The sequence below is a fragment of the Phascolarctos cinereus genome, unplaced genomic scaffold (assembly GCF_003287225.1).
Source record: "Phascolarctos cinereus isolate Bilbo 61053 unplaced genomic scaffold, phaCin_HiC Scaffold_4;HRSCAF=312, whole genome shotgun sequence".
In the NCBI taxonomy this organism is placed as follows: domain Eukaryota; kingdom Metazoa; phylum Chordata; class Mammalia; order Diprotodontia; family Phascolarctidae; genus Phascolarctos; species Phascolarctos cinereus.
In genome coordinates this window covers 557,187,476-557,214,710 of record NW_027555847.1, presented here as the reverse complement: position 1 = coordinate 557,214,710, position 27,235 = coordinate 557,187,476, and the positions used below count along the sequence as shown (strand labels likewise).

Sequence of the window (27,235 nt, the reverse complement as noted above, 5' to 3'; positions counted from 1 at the left end):
TAAATTTCTTTTTTCCCCTCTCCCCACTCTAGAGATAGTTATGAAACAGTACAATCCTATATGAATAATGAATTATTATTATGACTATTATTCTAAGAAAGAAGGAATATAGATTGAGTTAAAATGGAAATGGATTCACACGAGCACTCAGATAACAAGGCCTGGGAGGAGTGTGATTTCAATGGGATGAAAGGCCTGTCCCCCATAGAGAAATGTTTTTAAAGGAGATAAAGTTTAAAATGCAGTTGCCTGCTACAGGGAGAATCCCTTACTTAAGACTATATTAAAGTGTAAACGAGTAGAATTTTTCTTGAGTATGTGGAGGGGAGAGGGAGAGGAAGAGGTGGCCAAAATCATTAGAGTTGGGGAGAGGGGGATTGGAGGAGTTAGTCAACAAGCATTCTACACCAAATCTTGGCCACACAAAGATAGGCAGAAACATTGTTTAACCTCGAAGATAATATATTTTAATGGAAGAGACAACATGTGAATAACTATATAAATGCAAGAAAAATGTAGTATACATGGAAAGTGATCTGAGAAGTTAGGAAGTGGCTATGAGAAAGATAGAAAAAAAGACTTCATGTAGAAGGTAAGTTCTAAGGAGATGTGAGGAAAGAGACCATTCCAGCCAGTGCAAAGATACAGTCAAGAAGATGGAGTATTTTATGTGTGGAACAATAAGGCCAAAATCCCTAGATATGGATCACCGAATACAGTGGAGGGGAGCAAAGTATCAGAAGACTGGAAAGGCAGGAAAAGGCCAGGTTGCAAAGGCCTTTAAGAGCCAGACTGAGGGCTTTATATTTGATCCCAGAGGTAATAGGAAGGCACTGGAGCTGGCTGAGTGTGAAGGTGACATAGTGAGACCTGTGATTTGGGAAGATGATTTTTGGTAGCTGAGTGGAGGATGAATTGGAGTGGGAAAGAGACTTGAGGAAGGGAGGCCAATGAGAAGGCTACTGTAACAGTCCAGGTGTTGAAATGATGAGGGCCTGTACCAGGCTGCCCAGCTGTGAAAAAGGGAAGGGTAGAGACAGAAATCAACTTCTTTGAGTAGAATGTAAACTTTTTAAAGATAAGGCCTGGTTTGTGTGTGTGTGTGTGTGTGTGTGTGTGTGTGTGTGTGTGTGTCTTCAGCACCTAATGCACTACCTGGGTTGGATTAGGATCATAAAATCATAGATTTAGAGCTAGATTGTTTTATTTCTTAAGTTCAGAATAAAATAAATAAATGCTGCAAAAAACAAAATGAATAAATCCTAACTGAATTGAATTGAAAAAAAAATAAGATTTAGACATAGAAGCTTACATTGGAAGAAAGTGAAGCACATAAAAACAGGATTTGAATTTGGGTCTTCATGACTCAACCCGGCACTCCATCGACCACATTATCTAGCGTCCTACATAGCGTACACATGAGGAGACAGACTTTGAAAGCAGATGATCGTCCATGCAGCTTTCACGGTTGCCTGCTTTATCAGCTTATATTTCTGTAGTACTTCCAACAGCGCATCATCTTCACAATTAGCTCGGGAGATGGGTAATGCAAATATTGTTGTCCCCACTGTAGAGATAAAAAAACTGAGGCTCAAAGATGCTAAGTGACTTGCCTCAGAGTGGGGACTTCAACCCGGCTTTCTGACTTCAGGACCTAAGTGCTCTTCATGGCACACAGCTGCCTCCATCTATTGAGAGGATGCATAATATTGGTACACTAGAAAAAATGGCAGCTCTAGAGCTGGAGGACCTGCAAGTCATCTTGCTTCTGACACTCTATTGGACAAGTCACCTCAGCTCTCAGGGCTCAGTTTCCTTATCTGTAAAACAAGGAATTGGAATAGATGGGCTCTGAGGTCTTTTGAACTCTATATCCATGATCTCTGTTAACATTTCTTGAATTACATTTCCCCCATTAGAAGTTAAGCTATGTGAGGACAAGGATTGCTTTGTTTTGGTCTTTGTATCCCCAGCATTTAGCATATTTGTTGTTTTTTTTATTATTTCAGTCATGTCTGATTCTTTGTGACCCCACTTGGGCTTTTCTTGACAAAGGTACTAGAATGCTTTACTGTTTCCTCTTCAGCTCTTTTTGCAAATAAGGAATGGGATAAATAGGATTAAGTGATTTACCCAAAATCACACAGCTGGTAAGTGTCTGAGCTGAATTTGAACTCAGCTCTTCCTGACTCCAGGCCCAGAGCTCTATCCATGGTGCCACTTAGCTGTCCCTTTAGTATATTGACTATGTGCCATTTACCTGGTGTGTAGTAACTGCTTATTAGTTGGTTGATTGATCCTTGCCAGTGTATACACTGATTAAGGAAATGAGGGAAGAGAAGAAGAAAGAGAGGTTTCCAGAATAACCAAGAGCTTGTTGATTTCTGAAAAGGTGTTATGGTCAAAATCCTGGTATGAGGACATAGGGTGAGTTAATGGTGGAAATGGGATGTAAACTCGGGGTTCCTGATTTTGAGGTCAGTTTAATGACCTGGTCAACTTCATTTACACTGAGGTCAGTTATCTCAAAACTGGCTCCTCATGATCAGTGAGGAATGTTCCTCTGTACGTTGTTGGTGAGTGGGTTGCAGTTGAGACTGTTTTCCTGAGCATTGCCATTCATGTATGTTTTTTCATGTGTCCAGCATGTAGCCGTGAGCTCAGGCAGTGGACAGAGTGACCTGGACAGGATGAGCAGTATCCTGGAGGCTGTGCCACAGATTAAATATATTTGTCTGGATGTGGCCAACGGATATTCCGAGCACTTTGTGGAATTTGTGAAACTTGTCCGAGCCAAATTCCCAGAACACACCATAATGGTAGGTATGGCAGAACACACTGTTATTGGTGGAGAAGGAAGGAGAGAGGGAAGCTGGGAGGGAGCTAGGGAAAGAATGAGCTAGATGTGGGCTCTTGGGTGCATCAGTGCCTCTTGTAAAAAGAGAATGATTAGAAAAAACACAAATAGCTGCCATGGGAAAACCTCATGATTCTTCTCCATTCCTTACCAAAATGAAGTCTATTAGAATAGTTCATCAGCTCTTAAAAACAGCATTGCCTTTTCTCTTTGTTAAATACTATCAAATACTTTGGATCATTTTGTACCATCCCCCAACATCTGTCATCTGTCGTTTTTTGTCTCCAAAGATATTTAATAAATTTTGTTAATGTAACACTTCAAAAGATCTGTAGTTTCATCAGGATGACTACTCCTGTGTTGACACAAATTGCAAAGTTCTTACATCTTCGTGCACAACTTCTGATTTTGATGCTATTGACCCTTTATTGCTAATCCTCTGGTGAGGAACCTCAATCAGCTGTGCTTCACTGGGCTAGTCCTTAGGGGGGAAACATCCTCATTTATCAATAGTCTTATCATATTTGGACCCTTTCCAGGTCATAGGCTCATAAGCTCACAGATTTAGAGCTAGTAAAAGACCTTAGAGGCCACTGAGTCCAAACCCCTCATTTTACAGATGAGAATGAAGAAAAGAATGATGAAGTGATATGTCCAGGTTCACACAACAAGTAAATATCTAGGGTGAGATTTGAATCCAAGTCCTCTTGATTCCAAGTGCAGTACTCCATCTGTTCCCCAACACTATTTCTCAGATGGGAAGGCCTGCAAGATCACACGCTCAAATAATGATAGCTAACATTTATATAGCTTTTGAAAGTTTGCAAAATAATTTACAATATTATCTCATTTAATCTTCATAATAGCCCTGTAATGTGGGTGCTCTTATTATCATCCACATTTTACAGATGAGGAAACTGAGGCTCAGAGGTTAAATGACTTGTTCTGCCTCTATGATAGGGCCTTTGAGAACCTAAGGTTGCCTCTTCACTAAAAATTATAGTTGTTTTTCTGTCTTGACTCATAATTTCACCAGCAAAGGAAACTGCCAGTACCTCCACTAATTTAAATAATCAGTTGTCCCTAGAAAGCAGTTGTCTTTAGAAAGGTGCAAGGGGCACTATGGGGGAATGTGACTTGGCCAGGGTCACACAGCCAGTATGTGTCAGAGTCAGGACTTGAATCCAGGTCTTCCTGACTTCGAGGCTCCACTATGCTATGCTCCCTGTCTTATCCAACCCTAAAGTAATATGACACAAGTAACATTTTAAAATAATTTTAAAAATTAAAATTTTTAATTTTTAAAAATTTAACATAATAATTTAAAAATTATTGACAGGATTCACAGTGTTCCAGTTTTAACAAATCTCTATCCTAGAGGTCTTCAGACTTTTTTTGCTCATAGAACAGTGTTATTCTTTGTTGTGAAGAATCTTCACACAAGAGGAGAGACTCAAATAGAACTGTAGGTTTTGTATAATTGGCAGAGATTGGAGCATGCAAATGGAAGTTCCATATGATTCTTGGGACACTCAGTGGAAACCTTGAGAGTGTGTGTGTATGAAATACCCTTTGAGAGCTATTGTTCTTTCCCAACCAGTACAAGTAATAATAATGATGATGATGACAACAACAATAATAATAACTAGCATTATATAGCATTTAGTATATTCTGGCACTGTGCTAAGCACTGTATAAGTATCTAATTTTATCCTACCAACAACCCTGAGAAATAGGTACTATTATTATCCTCATCCAACAAATGAGGAAACTGAGAGAGGTTAAGTTACTTTCCCAGCCAGTAAGTGTCTGAGACAGGATTTGAACTCAGTTCTTCCTGACCCCAGATCCAGCCCTTCATCCGCTGCACCAGCTAGCTGTCTCTGAACACATTTCCAAGTGAACACATTTCTCCTTCATTTCGTTCCATTGTTTGTTGTTGTTTACTTCAAACCTGTAGAACAGTTGCATAGCTGAAGCCAATAGTTGATTGCTCAACCCAATTTAAAGACCATCAAGTGACTTTGTCCCCATATTCTGGGAAAGAGGAGGTGGTTTGGGGTGTCAACCAGAAAGAGAAGGTAAACTAGCAGTCATTTTCCATGCTTTTCTGAGAAGAGAGGGACAGAGAAATAAGGAAGAAATTAAGGACTTAGTTCCAAGTAACTCTTGTCCAAAAGCAGGCTTTTGGGTCATATATGTCTCTCCCACCCCTTTCATTTTTTAAAAAAACTAATTTGATTGGTGCTTTGTGTGACTGTGATAATTTTCCCTTAGGCAGTGTTCTGCCCCTCCCGCACCCCATGCCACTCCTCCCTTGTAAGTAAGGATAACATTTAAGCAAAAACAAGCATCAGACCTGGTCTGACCAGCATATGCCACATTCCATATTTTTGGCTTTTCTTCAAACTTATTCACGTTTCTTTCTTCTTAGTTAATATAGCCAGTAATGGATCAGTGATACAAGTGTAACTTTATCAAATATCTTTATTGAACGTCATAAAATCTCAGTTTCTTCCTACATCAACCCTGTGAGGTAGATTCTATTAGAATCAGGGATTCTTAACCTTTTTTTGTGTCCTGGATCCTTTGGTGGTGTGGAGAAATTTATGGACCCCTTCTTAGAATAATGTTTGTTGCCCACATTCATAATTGAAGGAAATGCTAAATTTCGCTTGGAGGCTAGTGAAAATAAAGATGTATTTTTTTCCCTGTCCAAGTTCACAGGCCCCCTAAAATTTGTCCATGGACCCCTATAGATCCATGGACCTCCAGTTGTAAAACCCTTGCCTAAATAATAAATAATAAACAGGACTTTGTTTTATTCCTTTTTATATCACCTTTGGTAGTTAGTTAGCACAGTCAACTGCATATAATAGGCACTTAATAAATGTCTGTTAAATGCCTGATTAGAGTAATTATTCCCTGTTTTCTAGATAGGAGGCACTTCATAGCTCCTTAAGTCTGAGTGTTCCGAGCAATTTTTTGGGACATAGATCTGAAATTTTATTTCACACATTTTAGATAAGCACGTCCTATAACATTGTTGAATACCTGTGTTTACATTTGCTTAATTTATATGGCTATATTTTGAAGTTAGATATTTGGAGAATTATTAAACTTGGGTTATTTCAGGCTGACATTCTCATTTGGGCACCAGCATCACTTTCCATATATTTTTCAGTTAATTTCTTTATGTATATATTGCCTCATTGCCAAAGCCCATTGGTATGGACTCCTTATTAGTGAAGATCAATACCCCATGCATGCTTGAGGAGTGGGGGTGGGGGTGGAGTTGTCAAGAGTGGTAGAGAGTCCCATGCCATTAATGGGCTTTGGGTTACACAAACACACACACACATACACTATACACACACCCACACATAGACATACATATATGTGCCTATACAACACACACACACACATATATGCCTGTATATTAATAATATGTATTAGGAAATGGAAAGTACCTTAGAGGTCACTGAGTCCAAACTGCTAATTTTTCAGATAAGGAAGCTGAGACAAAGACAAGTGAAGTGACCTATCCAAGGTCACACAACTAGTAAGTATCTGGGATAGGATTTAAACCTCAGTTTCCATGCCTCCCTCCCAGTCTAGCATCCTATCAACTATATCATGTGAAGTTGCATCGATGCCTTTGGTTTTTATAACACCGTTGTTCCTGAGAATAAGCCCTTTTCCACCACCTCCAATTTGAATCCGCCTGTGTAAGAAAGGAAAACAGTTAAGTAGAAATACCCTAAACAGCGGCCATTTCTGATATGTGTATGTATGCCATTTTGTTCCAGCAATACCCCATCTTTCTCCAAAGAAGAGGAAAGTATTTTTATTTTGTTTTCTAGGAACATTATTTATTTTAATTGCCTTTAGTTGGGCTTCCTTACAGTGATTTTTCATTTATATTGTTTTAATCATATGTATTATTCTTTAGGTTCTGCTTCTTTCACTTTGCATTGGTTCATACAAATCCTCCCAGTTCTTTCCGAATTCCTTATATTAGTCATTTCTTACTGCATAACAATATTGCCTTGCACTTATATGCCAGATTTTATTCAGCAATTCCTCAATTGATAGGCTTCTACTTTGTTTCCAGCACAAAAAAATGGTGCAATTAATATTTATAAATATATTATGACTTAGTTTCCGTCTTTGACTTCCATAGGGTGTAAATACACAGTAGTGAGATGCTTGGGAAGGAATTTAGCCAATTTTCGTGCATAATTTCAAATTGATATCCCAGATGTTTGGACCAGTTTGTGGCCCCATCTAAAGAGCATTAATTTTAGTCTTCTCACAGCCCATCGAACATTGACTGTGTCTGATTTTGTCATCTTTGCCAATTTTCAGCAGATATGATGAAAACACAGAATTGTGTTGATTCACATTCCTCATACAATCAGTGTTTTGGAACATGTTTTCATGTGGCCATTTTTAGTTTGAAATTATTTTGAAAACCTTTTTCATTTCTTTTGACTTCTGTCTATGGGAACTGGTTCTTCAGTGTGTGTGTGTGTGTGTGTGTGTGTGTGTGTGTGTAATTTCTCTTTAAATATTGAATATCAGACTTTTATCAGTAATAGGATGAGGATAGGGATTGGATCTATGATTTCACTGATACAGGAAATTCTTGGTGAGGAATTTTTCCTGTAGCTGCTGGTGGAGACCTCCTCTGCAACTTAGAATCTTTGAGATTTGCCTAGAGCTCTGAGAGGTTGAGTGCCTTTTCCTAGTCACACAGTGAGAATGTATCAGAAGTGGGACTTGAACCTAGGTCTTTCTGGTTTTGAGGTGAGCCTTCTATCCATTATGATGTACTATCTTATAAATGATATTAAAGGAAAATATGTTTTCCCATCCAACAGGTTCTCTTCTAATTCTATCTTTATTTTTTTGATGCAAAAGCTCTTTTATTTTATGTAATTAAAATGGCACTTTTTTGTCTGTTATGATCACATCTATCTTTTGTTTGATTAAGAAATCTTTCCTTAACTAGTGTTTTATAAACCTGGAAAAAAAACCAAATTATTTGGTGAATAACTCCCTATTTGATGAGAACTGCAGGAAAAACTGGAAAGTTGTCCCCCAGAAATTATGTTTCAACCAACATCTTATATAATATGCTACAATAAATTCAAAATAGGCACATGACCTGAATGTTAAGGTCACACTATGAAAACAAAATTAGAGAAAACCAAATCAGGTAACTTTCTTAAACAATTAATCAAAAAACCAAATATGGTTACTATAAGCACTGGGGATAAAAATAAAGGCAAACATATAATAAAAATAGTCTACCATCACATCCAGAAAATTGACAAAGACAAGAAAAGATGGAAATAGTCAATGTTAGAAGGTTTGTGAAATGAGATATACTTAAAGCACTATTAGTGGAACCATGAATTAGTCCAGTCATTTTAGAAAACAGTTTGGAATTATGCTAAAAATGTTTCAGTTTTAATTTTCAGTTCCAAATGCTCTCCTTCCCTCCACCACTCATTGAGAAAGTAAAGAATATATTACACATTATACATATGAAATCATACAAAACATTTCCATATTAGCCTTATTGGGGGGGGGAAGCAAGAAAAATAAAGTGAAAAAACATGCTTCAATCTGCACTCAGAGTTCATCCATTCTCTCTCTGGAGGTGGATAGTCTTTTTCAATATTAGTCCTTTGGAATTGTCATGGATCATTGTATTGATCAGAGTGGCGAAGTCTTTCACAGTTGATTATCATTACAATATTGCTATCGCTGTGTACAGTGTTCTCCTACTTCTGCTCACTTCACTTTGCATCAGCTTATGTAAGTTTCCCCAAGTTTTTCTGAAACCATCCCTTTTGTCAATTCTTATAGCACTATCGTATTCCATCACAATCATATACCACAACTTGCTCAACAGTTCCCCAATGGATGAGTATCTCCTCAATTTGCATTTTCTTTTTGCCACTACAAAAAGAGCTGCTATAAATATTTTTGTACATATGAGTCCTTTTCCTTTTTCTTTGATCTGGGTTAAAGACCTAGCAGTGGTATTGCTGAGTCAAAGGGTATGCATAGTTTTATGGCCTTTTGGGAATATTTCTAAATTGTTCTCCAGAATGGTTGGGCCAGATCATAGTTCCAATATTGAATATGTATGCCTATTTTTCCATATCCCCTCCAGCATTTTCTATATACCTTTTCTATCATGATAGCTAATCTGATGGATGTGAGGTGGTTCTACATTTCATATGACTATTCGGAGCTTTGATTTCTTCTTCTGAAAACTGCCTATGTCCTTTGACCATGTATCAATAGGGAATTGCTTTTATTTTTATAAATTTGGCTCAGTTCCATATATATTTGAGCAAATGATCTTGGCCAGAGAAATTTGCTGTAAATCCCACCCCCACCCAGTTTCCTGCTTTGTTTCTAATTTTGGCTTCATTGGTTTTGTTTGTGAAAACCCTTTTTAATTTAATGCAATCAAAATCATCCATTTTATTTTCCATGATCCTTTTTATCTCTTGTTTGTTCATGAATTCTTCCCTTATCCATAGATATGACAGGTAATTTTTCCATACTCCCCTAATTTACTTGTGATATCACCCTTTATGTATAAATCATTTACCCATTTTGAGCATATCTTGGTATATGGTGTGAGATGTTGGTTGATTCCTAGTTTCTGCCCAATTGCTTTCCAGTTTTCCCATCTGTTTTTTAAAAATTTTATTCGTTTTAAACTTAATACAAAAAGACCAAAAAAAAGAACATTTCCATGTACACAACATAACATAAAGAGAAGATTCATTATAAAACCATGAATTTCCATTTCCCATTGTTTACTTTTTTGAAAAACTATGTAAAACACTGCACATCATTTTCAAAGCTACCCTGCTTTTCTATGTTTCCTTCTAAGCTTTCTTTTGTTCTCTGCTATGCTTTTTATTTTTTTCTTCCTCCCCCCCACACCCTCAAGAAGGCTACCATTAGATGCAAATGTGTGTGTGTGTGTGTGTGTGTGTGGTGTGTAAAATCATACTATCCATACTTCTGTTTATTATTTTTTTCTCTGGATGTGGATAGCATCTTCTTTCATAGCCCCTTTGTAGTTTATATGAGTATTTATAATACTCAAAATGACGTCGTCATTCAAAGTTGGTCTTAGTTGCTGTTAGTGTGTACAATGTTCTCTTGGTTATGCTCATTTCACTCTTCATTATTTCATAATAGGCTTTCCATGTTTTTCTAAAGTCAACTAGCTCACCATTTCTTATAGCACAGTAGTAATCCATCACAACCATATACCACAACTTGTTCAGCCATTCCCCAGTTGATGGGCATCCCCTCAATTTCCAGTTCTTTGCCACCACAAAGAGAGCTGCTGTAAATATTTTAGGACATAGAAGTTCTTTTCCTTTTTCCCTAATCCCCTTGGGAAACAGACCTAATAGTGATATTGCTGGATCAAAGGGTATAGGCAATTTAATAGCTCTTTGGGCATAATTCCTAATTATTCTCCAAAATGGTTGAATCAGTTCACAGTTCTACCAACAGTGAATTAGTGTCCCTATTTTTCCACATCCTCTCCAACATTTGTCACTTTTCCCTTTTATCAGTTTAAACAATTTGATAAGTATAAGATGCTATCTCAAAGTTATTTTAATTTTCATTTCTCTAATCAGTAGTGATTTAGAGCATTTTATGTGACTATATAGTTTTGATTTCTTTTTCTGAAAACTGCCTGTTCATATCCTTTGACCATTTATCAATTGGAGAATGGCTTATATTCTTATAAATTTGACAAAATTCTTTACATATCTTAGATATGAAATCTTTATCTGAGAAAAAATTTTCTCCCAATTTTCTGTTTTCCTTCTAATCTTGGCTATGTTGGTTTTATTTGTACAAAACCTTTTTAATTTAATGCAATCAAAATTACCCGTTTTATACCTCACAATGCTCTCTATTTCTTTATTTATAAATTGTCCTCATATCTATAAGTCTGATAGGTAATATGTTCCATGTTCTTCCAGTTTTCTTATATCTCCCTTTATATTTAGGTCATGTATCCATTTTGACTTTATGTTGGTAAATGGTATAAGGTATTGATCTATGCCCAATTTCTGCTAGACTGCTTTCCAGCTTTCCCAACAATTTTCATCAAATGATGAATTTTTATCCCAAAAGCTTGAATTCTTACATTTGTCAAACACAAGGCTACTACAGTCATTTGCAGCTACATATTTTATGTCTACTTTGTTCCACTGATCTACCTTTCTATTTCTTAGCCAGTACCAGATAGTTTTGATAATTACTGCCTTATAATATAGTTTAAGATACAGTACTGCTAAACCTTTCCTTTGCATTTTTTTGATTAATTCCTTTGATATTTTTGAACTTTTGTTCTTCCAAATGAATTTTGTTATTGTTTTTTTCTACTTCAGTAAAATAAAATTTGTTTGGTAATTTAATTGGGATGACATTGCTAAATTGATTAGTTTAGGTGAATTGTCATTTTTATTATATTGGCTCTGCCTACTCACAAACAATTACTATTTCTCCAATAATTTAAATATGACTTTATTTGTATGCAAATGTTTTATAATTTTGTTCATATAGTTCCTAGGTTTGTTAGTAGGTATACTCTCAGGTATTTTATACTGTCTACAGTTATTTTAAATGGAGTACCTCTTACAATATCTTCTTGCCAGGCTTTGTAGAGGATATATAGAAATGCTGATGATTTATATGGGTTTATTTTATGTCCTGCTACATTGCTAAAATTATGAATTATTGCCACTAAATTTTTAGTTGAATTTTTAGGATTTTCCAATCACCATATCATCTGCAAAAAGAGATAGTTTATTACCTTACTGCCTCTCCTGTTTCCTTCAACTTCTTTTTCCCTTCTCATTGCTATTGCTAGCATTTCTATCACAATATTGAATAATATGAGTGATAATGGGCATCCTTGTTTCACTCCTGATCTTATTGGGAAGGCTTCTAGCTTATCCTCATTACAAATAATGCTTGTTGGTAATTTTAGGTAGATATTTCTTATTACTTTAAGGGAAAGTCTCTTTATACCTATGCTTTCAAGTGTTTTAATAGGAATGAGTATTTTATCCAAAGCTTTTTATGCATATATTGATATTATCATATGATTTTTGTTACTTTTGTTATTGATATAATCAATTATGTTAATAGTTTTCCTTACAATAAACTATCCTTTCATTCCTGGTATAAATCCTAGTTGGTCACAATGTACAATCTTTGTAATATATAGTTGTAGTCTTCTAGCTAACATTTTATTTAATATTTCTGCATCTATATTCATTCCCATCCGTTTTTGTTGTATAGTGAATTCTTTGGGTACTTTGGGTACAATACTTTGAATCTTCAGGTATGCTAAAAATTGACTAAAGTGTTGATAACTTTTGACCCAAATATCCCACTACTAGGCATATTCCCCCAAATAATTCAAAGACGGGGTAAAAGGCCGCACATACACCAAAATATTTGTAGTAGCACTTTCTGTGGTAGGAAATAACCAAAAAGAAAAGTACATGACCATTAAGTGGGGGATGGTTAAACTAACTGAGGAACATAAATATGATGGAGTATGTTAACAGGATTTTATAACCTGGGAATACTTGGAGCTGCACAAAGCAGGCCTAGGGACTGGAGTGCTAGTAATCAATTAATTAATCAGTTTCAGTGTGAGGAATGCTCTCCAAGCTGGAGTAAAAACACAGCTTATACACATAAATCACAAGTGGGGAAGGAGGGGGCAGAAGGTGGATTACAAATAATCATCTTCAGGGCCTAAGTTGCCAGGCACACAAGTCCACAATACAGGTGTTCTGGAACAGTCTTGTTCAAGTCGTTGGGGGTTGTTAGTTGCTGGAGGGGAGCACAGAATCAGAGTTCTGTGATGGGAACAGATTCCACAACCTTTGATTCACTTCACTTAAGGGGCACAGGCACAAAAATGCAGTAATTGCGAGAGAGCATTGTTTGATTGATCATTTCAAGCTGCATTGTAAGTCTCTGGCTCTCAAGCCAGAGTCTCTTGAGAAATATAAATGAGTACATTCATTACATAAATCATATTGATTATTATGAAAAAATGATCAGTATAATGAATTCTGGGAAGAATGGAGAGAATTACATGAATTGATGCAAAGCAGAACCAGGAAAACGATATATATATAATTCTTACAGTGGCTTATCAATTAAAACAAAATAAAAGTAAATGCCATTTAATTTTAATAACCAAGTTTGGCCTGAAAAGAAGATAAGAAAATAGCCCCTTCTCTTCTTTGCAAAGATGAAGGCTCAGAGATAGGGAATATTGCATGTACCATCAAATTCTGTTGATGTTTTGTTTTTTGCTGAACTTTTTGTCTCTTCTCTTTTTTGTTCTTTGCCGTGGTATGTGACTCCCTGGTATAGTGCCTAACACATAGTAATCACTTGATAAATGCTTTTTGTCTTGGGTAGGGGAGAAGAAATGTATTTTGAAATAAAAGTGATATAGAAACAAATGATATCCATAATGACAAAAAATGAAGAATTCTTTCTCTAACCATTCTCTATTTTTTTTTAAATGACCTTTTGATTTGAGGGTGTGTATCCAATTGCAGTGTTACAGTCAAAATTAAGGTAAACTGAGGCAGAAGCTCCAAGCATGATCAATTTATTAGCAAATCACAAATTCACCAATTAATAAGGATCTTAGCTTTCTCAGAAAAGCTAAAATCAGGAAGTGGGGCAAGCTAGCCTTTTTGTAGGGTTTTTTTTCTGGTAAATACAGAACAAAGAACAAGACTTCATAGGTGGGACTTCAGAGGCCAAAAATAAGCTGTGTTTGGTTACAAAGTCTAAACGAAAACAATATGATTGTTAATTTTGTAGGTGTGGGGGACAACGTGATTGTCTAGAAATTGGGGATGTGGGGCTAGTGATAACCCTGTCTTGTCATTAAGGAATACTGATTGATTTATGGAGTCCATCTGCATCCTGGGAGGCTTTTTAGTGGAACAGAGATAACAGACTTCCTGGTGCCCACCTGCAGACTTGCAAGGCTTGTTAGTGAGATAATAGATCTCCCTTAATTGTACATCGCTATGCAAGGTTCATCAGTAAGATAACAGATCTTCCTTAATTGTACATGGGTATATATGCAAGGCTCATTAGTAAGATAATAGGTCTCCCTTAACTGTGGATGGGCAGTTAGATAGGGAGATAATATATTTCTATGAATGAAGATTTGATGTATGAGACAACTTAGCTCAGAGAAGGCCAAACTTCTGACCCTATGAATTTTTAAACTCAGAGACAAAGAAAAGGATTTACAGAATAAAATCAGCTATAAATAGAATTAATTACAAAAATAGGATCAATTAAGAAATGAAGTCAATTTTTAATTTTCTTAGCAGTTTATTATGGTATGTGGTATAAGCAGCTGGTCTAAAACTAATCTCTGCCAAACTGCTTTCAAGTTTTTGTTTTTGTTTTGTTTTTGCCACATAAAGAATATTTCCTTCACTAATTTATTTTTCTTGGGTTTATCACATATTGGGCTACTGTCTTTGTTTCTACTTCATACTTATCTAGTCTGTTCTACTGATTTCCTATTCATTTTTTTTTTACCAATATCAAGTAGGTTTGATTATTATTGCTTTCTAATAAAATTTGAAATCTGGTCATGCTATCTTTTCTAAATTTCTACTTCTTTTTATTGTTGCCCTGGATATTTTAGAGCTTTTATCTAAATGAATTTTGTTATCATTTTATCTAGTTCCATAAAGTGTTCCCTTTATAATTTGATTGATTTTACATTAAATGTATAATTTTTGTTTGTTTGTTTTTGGTGAGGCAGTCAGGGTTAAGTGACTTGCCCAGGGTCACAGAGTTAGTAAGTGTCAATTGTCTGAGGGTGGATTTGAACTCAGGTCCTTCTGACTCTAAGGCCAGAGCTCTATGCACTGCACTACCTAGCTGCCCCATTAAATGTATAAATTAATTTAAATGTGTTAATATTTTTATTATATTGATATATCCCAGTCTTGAGTGTTTGTATATCTCTTCCCTTAATTATCTTATTTTGTGTTTTGCAGCAGTGTTTACATAGATTTTGCATGTTCTATAGGTTACTCCTCAGATACTCCAAGCACTTTTTCCTCCTTGATTATTTTTTATTTTTAAAACTTAATTGATAGCATTTGTTTTTATATCCCTTTATTTCTGAATATACTCCCTCCTCTACCCAGAGAGCCATATCTTATGACAAAGAACAAAAAAAAAAGGTGAGAGAGAATTAAATAGTTCAGCAAAATCAACCAATATATCAACCAAGATTAATAATATAAAATGTTCCATAGCTTTGGTCTCACATCCCTCTAAAGAAGAAAGGGATTATACTGGCTTATCCCTTCTTTGGGGCTAAGCTGGACCACTATGATTGCACAATGATCAGATTTTTTTCCCACTTCCAATGTTGTGTATATTGTATGTAATTGTGTATATTGTTTTTCTGGTTCTAATTACCACAGTTTCCATCAGCTTATGTAAATCTTCCTATGCTTTTTTGTGTTGTAAGTATTCATTATTTCTTACAGTCCAGTAATATTCCATTAGCTTCATGTATCATAATTTTGTTTTCTTGTCACAGATTACTTCACTCTGCATCAGTTCATGTTAAGTCTTTCCATGTTTTTCTGTCCTCATTATATTTATTATTTCTTACAGCATAGTAACATTCCTTCACATCCATATATCTTAGTTTATTTCACTATTTTCCAATTGACAATCATCTGCTTTATTTCTAATTCATTGATATGACAAAAATATGTTGCTATAAATATTTGGTGTATATAGGGACTTTCTTCTTGTCAATAGTCTCTTTGTAGTATATGCCTAGTAGTGGAATCTCCAGTTCAAAGGTTATAGACATTTTAATCACTTTATTTGCATAATTCCAAATTGCTTTCCAAAATGGTTATGTTGATTCACAGTTCCACTAACAATGCAGTAGTAAGCCTATCTTCCTATAACTCCTCCAGTGTTACAAACTGCAACCTCCTAAAAGAGGTCTTTTTCAGTCTTCCCAGCTGCTAGCCTTCTCCTCTCAATATATCTTTTATTTTCCTAGTTATTTATTTCCCCAGTAAAATATGAGTTCCTTCAGGATAGAGTCTGGTTTGCCTTACATTGTATTCCTAATATTTAGTGCTGTGATTGACAATTAGTAAGCTCTTTTTTTGGAAAATTAAAAAATTTTAGTTTTTCCCAATTACACGTAAGAACAAATTTTAATATTATTATTTCTTTTTATTTTGAGTTCCATGTGCTTTCCCTCTCTCCCTCACCTCCTCCTTTCTTGGGAACGCAAGCCATTTGATATTCAGAGGTTCCCAAAATGGGTGATACTGCCCCCTGTGGGGGGGTGCTGGAACAATCCAAGGTGGTAGTAGCCTCTGGTGCAACTGTGAGGCATTGAATAAAAATAAGGGGGCCAGGGAAGCATAAGGAAAGAAGAGAAGAGAAGAAAATTTTGGAAAACCATTCATACATGTTTCATCTGTTGTATAACAGAGTTAAAGTCTTAGTGATTACATCACTTTCCAAATAAACACACAAAATTCAAGTTATAACTGATCAATGGTCAAGTTCACTGACAGGTCTTAGCAAGCAAGTGTTGGCAGGTGAGCATGTTGTGCATTGTTGGGAAGTCCAGCATGCATCGGCAGGAATATGTTCATGTAAAGACTTGTGTACAGTAGGAGACTATCTGGTTACATGACATAATATTGCATCATTAAAATGTCAATGAAGGAAAAACCCCACAAAATTACAATAAATTATTAAATTTGAGATGTATCATTTAAAAAAATTAATATTTTTAAAATGATGCAAATTTTAAAAAGCATTAAAGGGTTAAAGAAAGTAGATTTGGGGTGGGGGTGGCACTGATAAGGAGGCAGTAGACCAAATAAGTTTCAGAACCTCTGATATAGATTATATATGTGAAGTGATGAAAAGATTTTCATAGGCATGTTGTGAAAGAAAACACAGACCAAAAAACAAAAAAAGAAAAAGAAAAAGTATGCTTCAATCTGCATTCAGACTCTATCAGTTCTTTCTGTGGAGGTGGATAGCATTTTTCATTATATATCCTTGGGAAATGTCTTGGATCATTAAATTACTGAGAATGCCTAAGTCATTTGCAGTTGGTCATTGTACAATATTACTGTTTGACTGTGGACAATATTTCCCTGGTTCTGTTCATCTCACTTTGCATCACTTCATGTAAATCTTCCAGGTTTTTCTGAAAGCATCCTGTTCATCATTTTTTATAGCACAATAGTATTCCATCACAGTCATATACTATAACTTGTTTAGTCATTCCCCAATTGATGAGCATCCCCTCAATTTCCAATTCTTTTTTTTTCAGGAAATCAGGATTAAGTGACTTGCCCAGGATCACACAGCTAGTAAGTGTTACGTGTCTGAGGCCGGATTTGAACTCAGGTCTTCCTGACTTCAGGGCCAGTGCTCTATCCACTGTGCCATCTAGCTATCCCCAATTTCCAATTCTTTGACACCACAAAAAGAGCTGCTAAATTTTTGTATATGTGGGGTTTTTTTCCCCCTCCTTTTTCTTTGATCTCTTTGGGATACAGACCTAGTAGTGGTATTGCTGTGTCAAAGAGTATGCATAGTTTTATAGCCCTTTGGGCATAGTTGGATCAGTTCACAACTCCAACTATGCATTAATTTTTCTATTTTTCCACATCCCCGCCAACATTTATCATTTTACTTTTTTGTCACATTAGCCAATCTGATAGGTGTGAGATGGTACTTCAAAGTTGTTTTAATTTGCATTTCTCTAATCAATAGTGATTTAGAACATTTAAAAATATTTTTAAAATTTTGTGGAATAAAACAAGCATTTCCATAACATAGTACAATAAAAAGATAATTACAGATGAAACCACAAATTCACTATGTACAAACTTGCTATTCCTTCATGTAAATTTCCTTTGTCCCCTTTTTTATTCCCTCCCCCACCTCCACCTCATGGCTACCATTAGATACTAATAGGTGTGTATATATGTGTGTGTGTGTGTGTGTAAAATAATTCCATCCATACTTCTGTTTATCAGTTGTTTTTCTGGATGCAGATAGCATCTTTTTTCATATTTCCTTTATAGTTAATTTGGATATTTATAATAGTCAATATGACTTATTTGCTCAAAGTCATTCTTAAAACAATATTGCTTTTGTACACAATGTTCTCTTGGCTCTGCTCATTTCACTTTTCATTATTTTGTGTAAGTCTTTCCATGTTTTTCCAAGATCATTGAATTTATAATTTCTTATAGCCTAGTAGTATTCCATCACAATCATGTACCACAACTTGTTCAACCATTCCCTAATTGATGGGCATCCCTTTAATTTCTAGTTCTTTGCCACCATAAAGAGAGCTGCTATAAATATTTTAGAACATATAGGTTCTTTTCCTTTTTTCTTAATCATCTTCGGAAATAGACCTAGTAGTGGTATTGCTGGGTCAAAAGATTTAGGCAATTTAATAAACTCTTTGGGCATAATTCCAGATTGCTTTCCAAAGTGGTTGGATCAGTTCACAATTCCACCAACCGGTGAAGTAGTGTTCCAATTTTTTTACATTTCCCCCCAACACTTCTTACTTTTTCCTTCAATCATTTTAGCCAGTCTGATAGGTGTAAAATAATGTCTCAAAGTTGTTTTAATTTGCATTTCAATAATGATTTAGAGAATTTTTTTGTATGAGTATAGATAGCTTTGATTTCTTCTTCCGAAAACTGCCTATTCATATCCTTTGACCATTTATCAATTGGGGAATGACTTGTATTCTTCTAAATTTGTCTCAGTTCTCTGTATATTGATAAGTGAGGTGTTTATCAGACAAACATACTGTAAATTCCCCTTCTCCCAGTTTCCTGCTTTCCTTCTAATCCTGGCTACATTGGTTTTGTTTGTGCAGTTTTTAAAAATTTGATGTAATTAAAATTATCCCTTTTATGTCCCATAATGCTTTCTCTTGGTTGGTCATAATATTTTTCCCTTATCAATAAATCTGACCAGTAAAATGTTCCATGCTCCCCTGATTTACTTATGATATCATTCTTTATGTCTAAATCCATTTTGACCTTATCTCAATATACAGTGTGAGTTGTTGGTCCATACCTCGTTTCTGCCAAACTGCTTTCCAGTTTTTCCAGTAATTTTTGTCAAATAGTGATATCTTGTCCCTATATCTTGGATATTTGGGTTTGTCAAACATTAGATTACTATGGTCATTTACAGCTATGAATTGTGTACCTCATCTAGCCCGTTGATCCACTACTCTGTTTTTTAGCCAGTACCAGATTGTTCTGATGATTACTGCTTTGTAGTACAAAGTGGGGCAGCGAGGTGGTGCAGTTAATAGAGTACTGGGTTTGGAGTCAGAAAGACTTTATCTTCCTGAGTTCAAATCTGGCCTTAGACACTTACTAGCTGTGTAACCCTGGGCAAGTCACTTAACCCTTTTTGACTCAGTGCCCTCATCTGTCAAATGAGCTGGAGAAGGAAATGACAAACCACTATCTTTGCCAAGAAAACCCCAAATGGGGTCACAATGAGCTGGATATGACTAAAAAGAACTGAACAACATCAACAAAATACAGTTAGAAATCTGATATTGCCAAGCCACCTTCCTTCACATTTTTTAATTGATTCCCTTGACACTCTTGACCTTTTGTTCTTCCAGATGAATTTTGTTATTATTTTTTCTAGTTCTAAAATTTTTTTTTGGTAATTTGATTGGTATGGGCCTAGTAAGCCCTTAATAAATCCTTGTTGATTATGCCTTTTCCCTCCCTCTCTGACTATTTAAAGGAGCATGGGGAAGCTGTTTTCCCGAGAGTGTGAAGGTCACCCTTGCCAGGAGAAAATCTTTTGTCATTGAGTCAATAAATACTTATGAGTCTCCCTTCATTCTCTGTGGGACACATAGTAGGAGCTCATTTGGCATTTGTTGAATTACTAGTTGGAACAGGAAACATGTTTTCCTTCTTTGTGCCTAGGAGAGTGCATTCATTGCATATATCTTCCTAAAGCTAGAGGAGGAAAATGGTCTTCAGTGATTGCTTTTTAAATCCTTTCATTTATAGAGAAGGAAGAAACCATAAAAGAATTGGCTGTCTGTCCTGTTCTTCCTTCATATTCCTCTGGGTAGCCTAGGACCTTTCCGGCCAGGCCATTTGGCATCCAATTCTGTCCCTCATTAAGCTGGAAGTATCCTTTTTTTCCTTGACTGAGAACTTAGAAAAAGGAGAAAAATGTTACTTAGAAATGACAGAATGGCAAGTAGAATTAGAGCTTGTTTGCAGCTGGTTAGACACTGGAAATTGAATGGGTTTAGTCATTTTTATTTTCTGGGACAAGCCATTGAAACAGCTTCCATCAAGTTTCTGTACCCTGCTTTCTTTGCACTTTGTTTCTGGCCAGAACATTGTTATTTCAGCCAAGGCAGAAGCACATATTGGGAGTATTGTTCTTATATCTCTTGGGCTAAAGAAAGAGCTATTATGGTGGAGGAGATAGTGTGCTGCACCTGGAGTTGGGGAGAACTGAGTTGAAATACCACCTCCAATACATGCTAGCTATATGCCTATGGGGCTACTCATAGTCTCAACCTCAATTTCCCCATTTCTAAAAGAGGGATAATAATGCTTAGAACGTCTGCCTTGTAGGGTTGTTGTGAAACTTTGGTGAAGTGGTGTGCACAAACATGCTTTGCAAACTTTAAAGTGGTATACAAATAACAGTCACTTTCATTACTTTTTATAAATCCCAGATAAATTGAATTGTGCAAAAGACTAGGAGCTGACAGTTTATGAAAGATCAATATAACTTCAGCATTAGCTGGAGAAGGGCAGTGTGGTATAAGGGAAAGAACATGGCATTTGGAGTCCTAAGATTCCAGATTTGAGTCCTGTTCTGCTATTGTGTGATCTTGGGTAGGTCATTTCCACTTCCTGAGCCTCAGTTACCTCATTTATGAAAGGAGAGGGTTGGACTAGATTGTCTTCAAGGTCCCTTCTAATTTCAGATCTTGACATTGTAGAAAATGACTTTTTAAAAATCATCATTTTTTTTCTTTTATGGGGAGGGGGGAGTGATACTTTAAGGGAGGAGGGAGGATCCATCCAAGAGCTCTCATGCTCAGCAATTCAGCACACTCTCCAAACAGCTGGGAATGAAGTTTTATTGACAGCTGCCTTGGCCCAGAGCCAGCTTGAGCTGCTGTTTCTTTAATTCCAGGGAGCTTCAGCTCCAACCCTAAGAGACAAAGAACCAGAAGAGGGGGCAGAAGCAAGAAATTAGGATGACTGAAAAAGATAAAGAGACCGTGGCTTCTTGCCATCATGGGTCTGGCTGGGGGCTATCAGCTTGAGTGTGGGAAGTAGGATTCCTGCCATCCTTAGGGTAACCACTGGCAACAGTCTGCCCAATACCTGTGTGCTGGCCAGAAATGTGTTTTCATTGCTCTCCGTTGGTTACTTAGAAATAGAAAGCTGACCCTCCCCTTTGGCTAGGAAGATGTTTATTCCTAAATTATTCCATTCCTGTTCTAACCTCTACCCTCCCCCTCATCTGCAATTCATTAGGAGAAATGAAATACTCCTTCTTCCTCAGTTTTTCACTGTCATTTTCATTTGTCATTCATGCCTCCTATGACTGTTGTGAGAATGAATTAATGTTTGTAAAGTGTTTTAGAGATGAAAGGTGCCTCATGAGTGCTAAGCGTTATTGTGATTATTACAATACAGTGAACAAAAGCAACGCTTAAAAATGCTCTTGGCAAATGTCAACAGGCCTTCTCATGATTGGACAGAGATTGCTGCTACCTGGACTTAGCATTTCCAGGATTTGTACACATGCACACATGCATGCGCGCGCGCGCACACACACACACACACACACACACAAGAATGCATGCTTCTTCATTCTCTTGTACTATTGTCTATGGCGATGGGGCTTAGAGGTGGGTTAGGAATACAAACCTAAATATTTCCTTGACTTTTGGGCCCATCTGAAATCTGGGTCACTTGAAAATATTGGGGTGAGGGAACAGAGTAGGGCAGGTTCTCAATTTTGGAAGGATCATAGGATCACCAATTTAGAGCTGGAAGAGGCCTTAAAGACCATCTAGTGACTAGATTCTAGTCTAACCCCTTATTTTACAAGTGAAGAAACTGATGGGCAGGCAACCAGGATGGTTTAATAGAAAGAACATTGTTTTAGAGTTAAGAGTCCATGTTCAAATCCCTTCCTACATGTATGACCTTGGACAAATTGATTAACTTCATTGGGCTCCAGTTTCCTTGTCTATGAGATGAAGGTGTTGGAGTAGATGATTTCTGACATCCTTTTCAGCTTTAGACATTTGATTGTGTGAAGCCTAATGAGGTTATGTGACTTGCTCAGGATCACACAGGTAATACGTGTCAAAAATAGAATTGGGGGGCAGCTAGGTGGCGCAGTGGATGGAGCACCAGCCCTGAAGTCAGGAGGACCTGAGTTCAAATCCGGCCTCAGACCAAACAGTTGACATTTACTAGCTGTGTGACCCGGGGCAAGTCACTTAACCCCAATTGCCTAAAAAAAAAAGAATTTGAACCTGGGTGCTTGGACTCTAGGGCCAGTGCTCTTTCCATTGTATTTTACCAGTACCAGTCAAGAAGCAGCTCACTAGGGTAAAAGAGGGATCATTATAGAAAAGGATCTTTAAACACATGTGATTTCCTGGATGGAGTGCTGGGCCTAGAGTTAGGAAGACTCATCTTCCTGAGTTCAAATCTGGCCTCAGACACTTCCTAGCTGTGTGACCCTGGGCAATTCACTTAACTCTGTTTGCTTCAGTTTCTTCATCTGTAAAATGAGCTAGAGAAGGAAATGGTAAACCACTCCAGTATCTTTGTCAAGAAAACCCCAAATGGGGAGTCAGACATGACTGAAACAACTAAAGAACAGTCATCCTTCACTTAGGCATTGGTGGGGACTGGACATGTTGCAGAGAACTGTAATAAAATCTCTGGATTTATGTGATGTCTGTCCCTGAAGGTCATGTAACAAGGACCCTAAATCAGGCACGCACCATGAAAAGATAAATGCTACCCGGACAGTCTGCTAGCCAGAGGGCCCTATGTAGTGATGGTAACCCAGCAGCAGGTGGATAGCTATTTTCTGAACTCTCAGGGAGAGAGAGGACTCAGAACATTCTCCTGTTACACTCTTTGATCTGCTGGGAACAAACATTTTCTTCCACTGGGAAAGGGAATTCCTCTCACTTAGGGGCCCTAGAGGAGTTAATAAAAGTAAATGGAGAGAGAACAATATGAAGGTAACACAAATTGCTTTTTGCCACTGGCTAGAGATGAGGGGTGGGGGGAGAAGAGTTGGAGAGATGTTTTTCTAAAGGAAAGTTTGTTTTTATTTTGTTTTTTTTTTAAATTGAGGGGGGGAAAAGTTATGTCCCCCTCCATTTCCTTTGTTCTCAAAGCCTTCATATTTCTACTTTTAATGTGCCAAACATCAGTTGTTAACATCAAGAACATAATTGAACCTGGACAGTGCATCCCATCCCCAGTGGAAAAAACAGCAATTGGCAGAGTGCTCCCCATCTGCCTGCCATATTATATTAAAGGAGGAATTCCCATTCTTTCTTTACTTGGGCCCAAAGAGTAGATTAAAGTTTGTCATGACTGTTTCAGTGCCAGCTTGTGCTATTTAGAGGCCCCAAAGGACACGGAGGAAGCCAATCAAGTGCTTGAGCCCACTGTATGTCCCTCCTGCTGTATGATACTGTGCTGGCAGCTGTGTATCTGCTCAGCCATATGTGATATTTTCTCTGAGATAAAAGTAGCTATTCTCATCTCCATGCTGATGGCATGCTTCACTCCCTGCTTTATCAGAGCCCACTCCTTCCAGCTGAAGCTCACGAGCCCTATCCATTGAGCCAGGCAGTGCTTTATTGGATGTTCAGCAACAATACTGTAACAGGTGGAAATGGTGGGAATATTAGGGAGTTAGTGACTACTTCATCTGAGAATCTGTGATGGAGAAGAGGATGGCCTGACACATACCTTAGTTTGAGGAGAATATATTTCAAAAAGTTCAAAGAAAGGAGAATTAGTATTCTATAGACTAAAATTCTCTTGGGGGTACTAGCCTAGGAGGGAGAGGAAGCAATCAACAATGGATCCATGAAGACAAATAATTTTAGTGAGGAAAGGAGGGGATAATCTAAGTTAACATCTCAGTTAAACATGTCAATACAGATGACTCAGATCTAACATACATAACCACACCCAATCTCTCTTAAATTTGAGTCCCACATCTCCAACTGTCTGTTGGATATCTCCAACTGGATGTTCCTTTAGGCATCTCACACTCAACATGCAAAAAATGAAACTCATTTTCTTCTACACTGTCCACCACCATTCTTCCAGATAAAAAATCCTACCTTTCCAAAATTCCTGATTTGTCTTAAGGGGCACCACGAGTCTTCTTATCACCCAGGTTTGAAACCTCAGAGTTCTACTCAATTGCTCATGATCCATCACCCCCACATATCCAACAAATTGTCATCTTATGAATTCTACCTTCACAGCATTTCCTGAATATATCCCCTTCTCTCCTCTCATGTAGCAACAACCCTAGTTCAGGACCTTATTGCTTCTTTCCTGGATAACTGTAGCAGTCTTGCAATTGACTTCTAGTATCTCTTTCTCTTATTCATTCTCCACACAAAATACCCTTTTTAACCATAAATCTAGCTTTGTTACTCTGCTCTGCACAAGAACCTTCAATGGTTTTCTCAGACAAAATAGAAACTTCCCAGTTTGGCTTTTAAAATTTTTCACAAACTGTTTCTAGTTTTCCTTACCAGGATTATTGCACATTACTTTTCTTGATGAAATTGATATTCCATCCAAAGTGGTTTCTTGCGGTTCTTGGAACTTGGCACTGAGTTTCCTGACTCCATTGCTTTGTACTGGCTGTATTGTCACATACATTCACCTCTTGTAATTCCTAACTTTCTTCCAGACTCAGCTCATGGGACCACCTCCAATGGGAACCTTTCTTGATGCATTTGGTAGTTGGTATTCTCCTCCTTCTGTTCAGATTATCATATATATACTAATCTGTTTGTGTATTGTTGTAATGTCCTTCCCCTACCTTTAGCAGAATGTATGCTTCTTGAGGGCATGGACTATTTTTCAGTACCTTGGACAGTGCCTCAAGCATAGTAAGTATGTAAATTCTTGTTGCATTGGATCAGATCTACAAGGAACTCACCAACTAACTAGATTTGAAAAAGTCGTGTACACAAGATGGACAGAAGGATGATTACAAAGGCATAGCAAAATTCTATAAGAATAGTGTCTGTAGTGCTAAGACTCAGAATGAACTTAGGCTGGGCAGAAAGATAAGGACAACAAACTATGTTGGAGAAAGACTAAAAGACACATATCTCTAAAGTTGGAAGTGATTATTCCTCATTTTACTGATGAGGAAACTGAGGCCCAAAGAGGTTAAAAGACTTGTTCAAAGTCTTCATAAGAGGAAAGGCTGCTATTTAAACTCTGGTTGTCTGATTTCCCCTGTACATGCTTCCATCCTCTACCAAAGAAGAGCTAGAACCACCACTCAGCATAGCTGGGAAGATGATAACTAATGATGGAGAGAAGGTGGAAGGACCCAATGCTTTTTTTGCTTCTTGTTCCCCAGACAAGGAGAATGATTTTGGACTGGATGGAGCAGAACAAAAGATGGTTAATAAGAAGTCATTACCTAAAGATAAGAAGTAAAATAATAAGAGATTGCCTGTCTGGCCTTGATGAATTCAAGTAACCAGACCCAGCTGAATACATGCCAGCATACTGAAAGAACAAGCAGATGTGATTGCTGAGCAAGGATTCTGTGATCTTTGAAAGATCGTAGAGAATGAGAGAGGTACCTAAGGGCTTTGTCATTCAGTCATGTCCAACATTTTGTGACCCCATTTGGGGTTTTCTTGGCAGAGATATACTGGAGTGGTTTGCTAGTTCCTTCTCCAGCTCATTTTACAGATGAGGAAACTGAGGAAAACAGGGCTAAGTGACTTGTCCAGGGTCACACATCTAGTAAGTGTCTGAGGCCAAATTTGAACTCAAGAAGATGAGTTTTCCTGACTCCGGGCCAGACACTCTATCCACTGCATCACCTAGCTGCCTTGCTACAGGACTAGAGAGGGACAAATCTTATCCTGATTTTCAAAAAAGGGAAAAGAATAGCATGTATAAATTACGATAGGCCAGTGATCTTGACTTTGAATCCTAAAGATTCTACAGTGTATTATTAACATATGGAAAAGTAATCAGTAACCATGAATAACCAGCTTAGCTCTATCCATGCCTGGTCATGTTAGTCTAACTTAATTTTCTTTTTTAACAAAGTTATTAGATTTAGTTCGTGGAAATGCTATAGGAAAAGTATACCAAGATTTTACCAAAGCATTTGATAAAGTCTCGTATCATTCCTATGGAAAAGATGAGAAGGTATAGGTTAGTTAATAATACAATTTAGTGTAAGTCTTTCCAGGTTTTTCTGAGAACATCCTGCTCATCATTTCTTATAGCACAATAATATTCCATTATAATTACATACCACATACCATAATTTGTTCAACCAGTTGATGGACATCCCCTGAATTTCCAGTTCTTTGGCCCCAGAAATATTTTTGTTACATATAGGTCTTTTTTGTTTTGGGTTTTTTTAAAATCTCTTTTGGGATACAGACCTAGTAGCGGTATTGCTAAAGTCAAAGGGGATGCATGGTTCTATAGCCCCTTGATCTAGTTCCAAAATGCTCTACAGAATGGCTGAATCAGTTCACAACTCCACCAACAGTGCATTAATGTCTCATTTTCCCTGCATTTCCTCCACCATTTTCCATTTTCATTTTGTGTCCTATTAGCCAGTCTAATAGATATGAGTTAGTACCTTAGAATGCTTTTAATTTGCATTTCTCCAATCAGTAGTGAGTCATGGGCTAGGTGGTGCAGTGGATAGAGCACTGGCCCTGGAGTCAGGAGGACCTGAGTTCAAATCCAGCCTCAGACCAAACACTTGACACTTACTAGCTGTGTGACTCTGGGCAAGTGACTTAACTCCAATTGCCTAAAAAAATAGTGAGTCAGAGCATTTTTCCATATGGGTATAGATTGCTTTGATTACTTCATCTGAAAACTGTTCATATCTTTTGATCATTTATCAACTGGGGAATGGCTC

The 27,235-nt window shown here is 37.1% G+C and overlaps 1 protein-coding gene across 3 annotated transcripts in view; it reads left to right on the top strand.

Moving 5' to 3' along the window:
* Positions 1–27,235, top strand: part of GMPR (guanosine monophosphate reductase) — an 86,423-nt gene that overhangs the window by 15,744 nt on the left and 43,444 nt on the right. For 2 of the 3 annotated variants that reach the window (XM_020986798.2, XM_020986799.2), the window contains exon 4: positions 2,646–2,819. The exons of the other annotated variant lie outside the window; for it this stretch is intronic. In XM_020986798.2, coding sequence (XP_020842457.1) covers positions 2,646–2,819 — 174 coding nt within the window. The remainder of the gene's footprint in view (positions 1–2,645; positions 2,820–27,235) is intronic. 3 annotated transcript variants of the gene reach the window in all.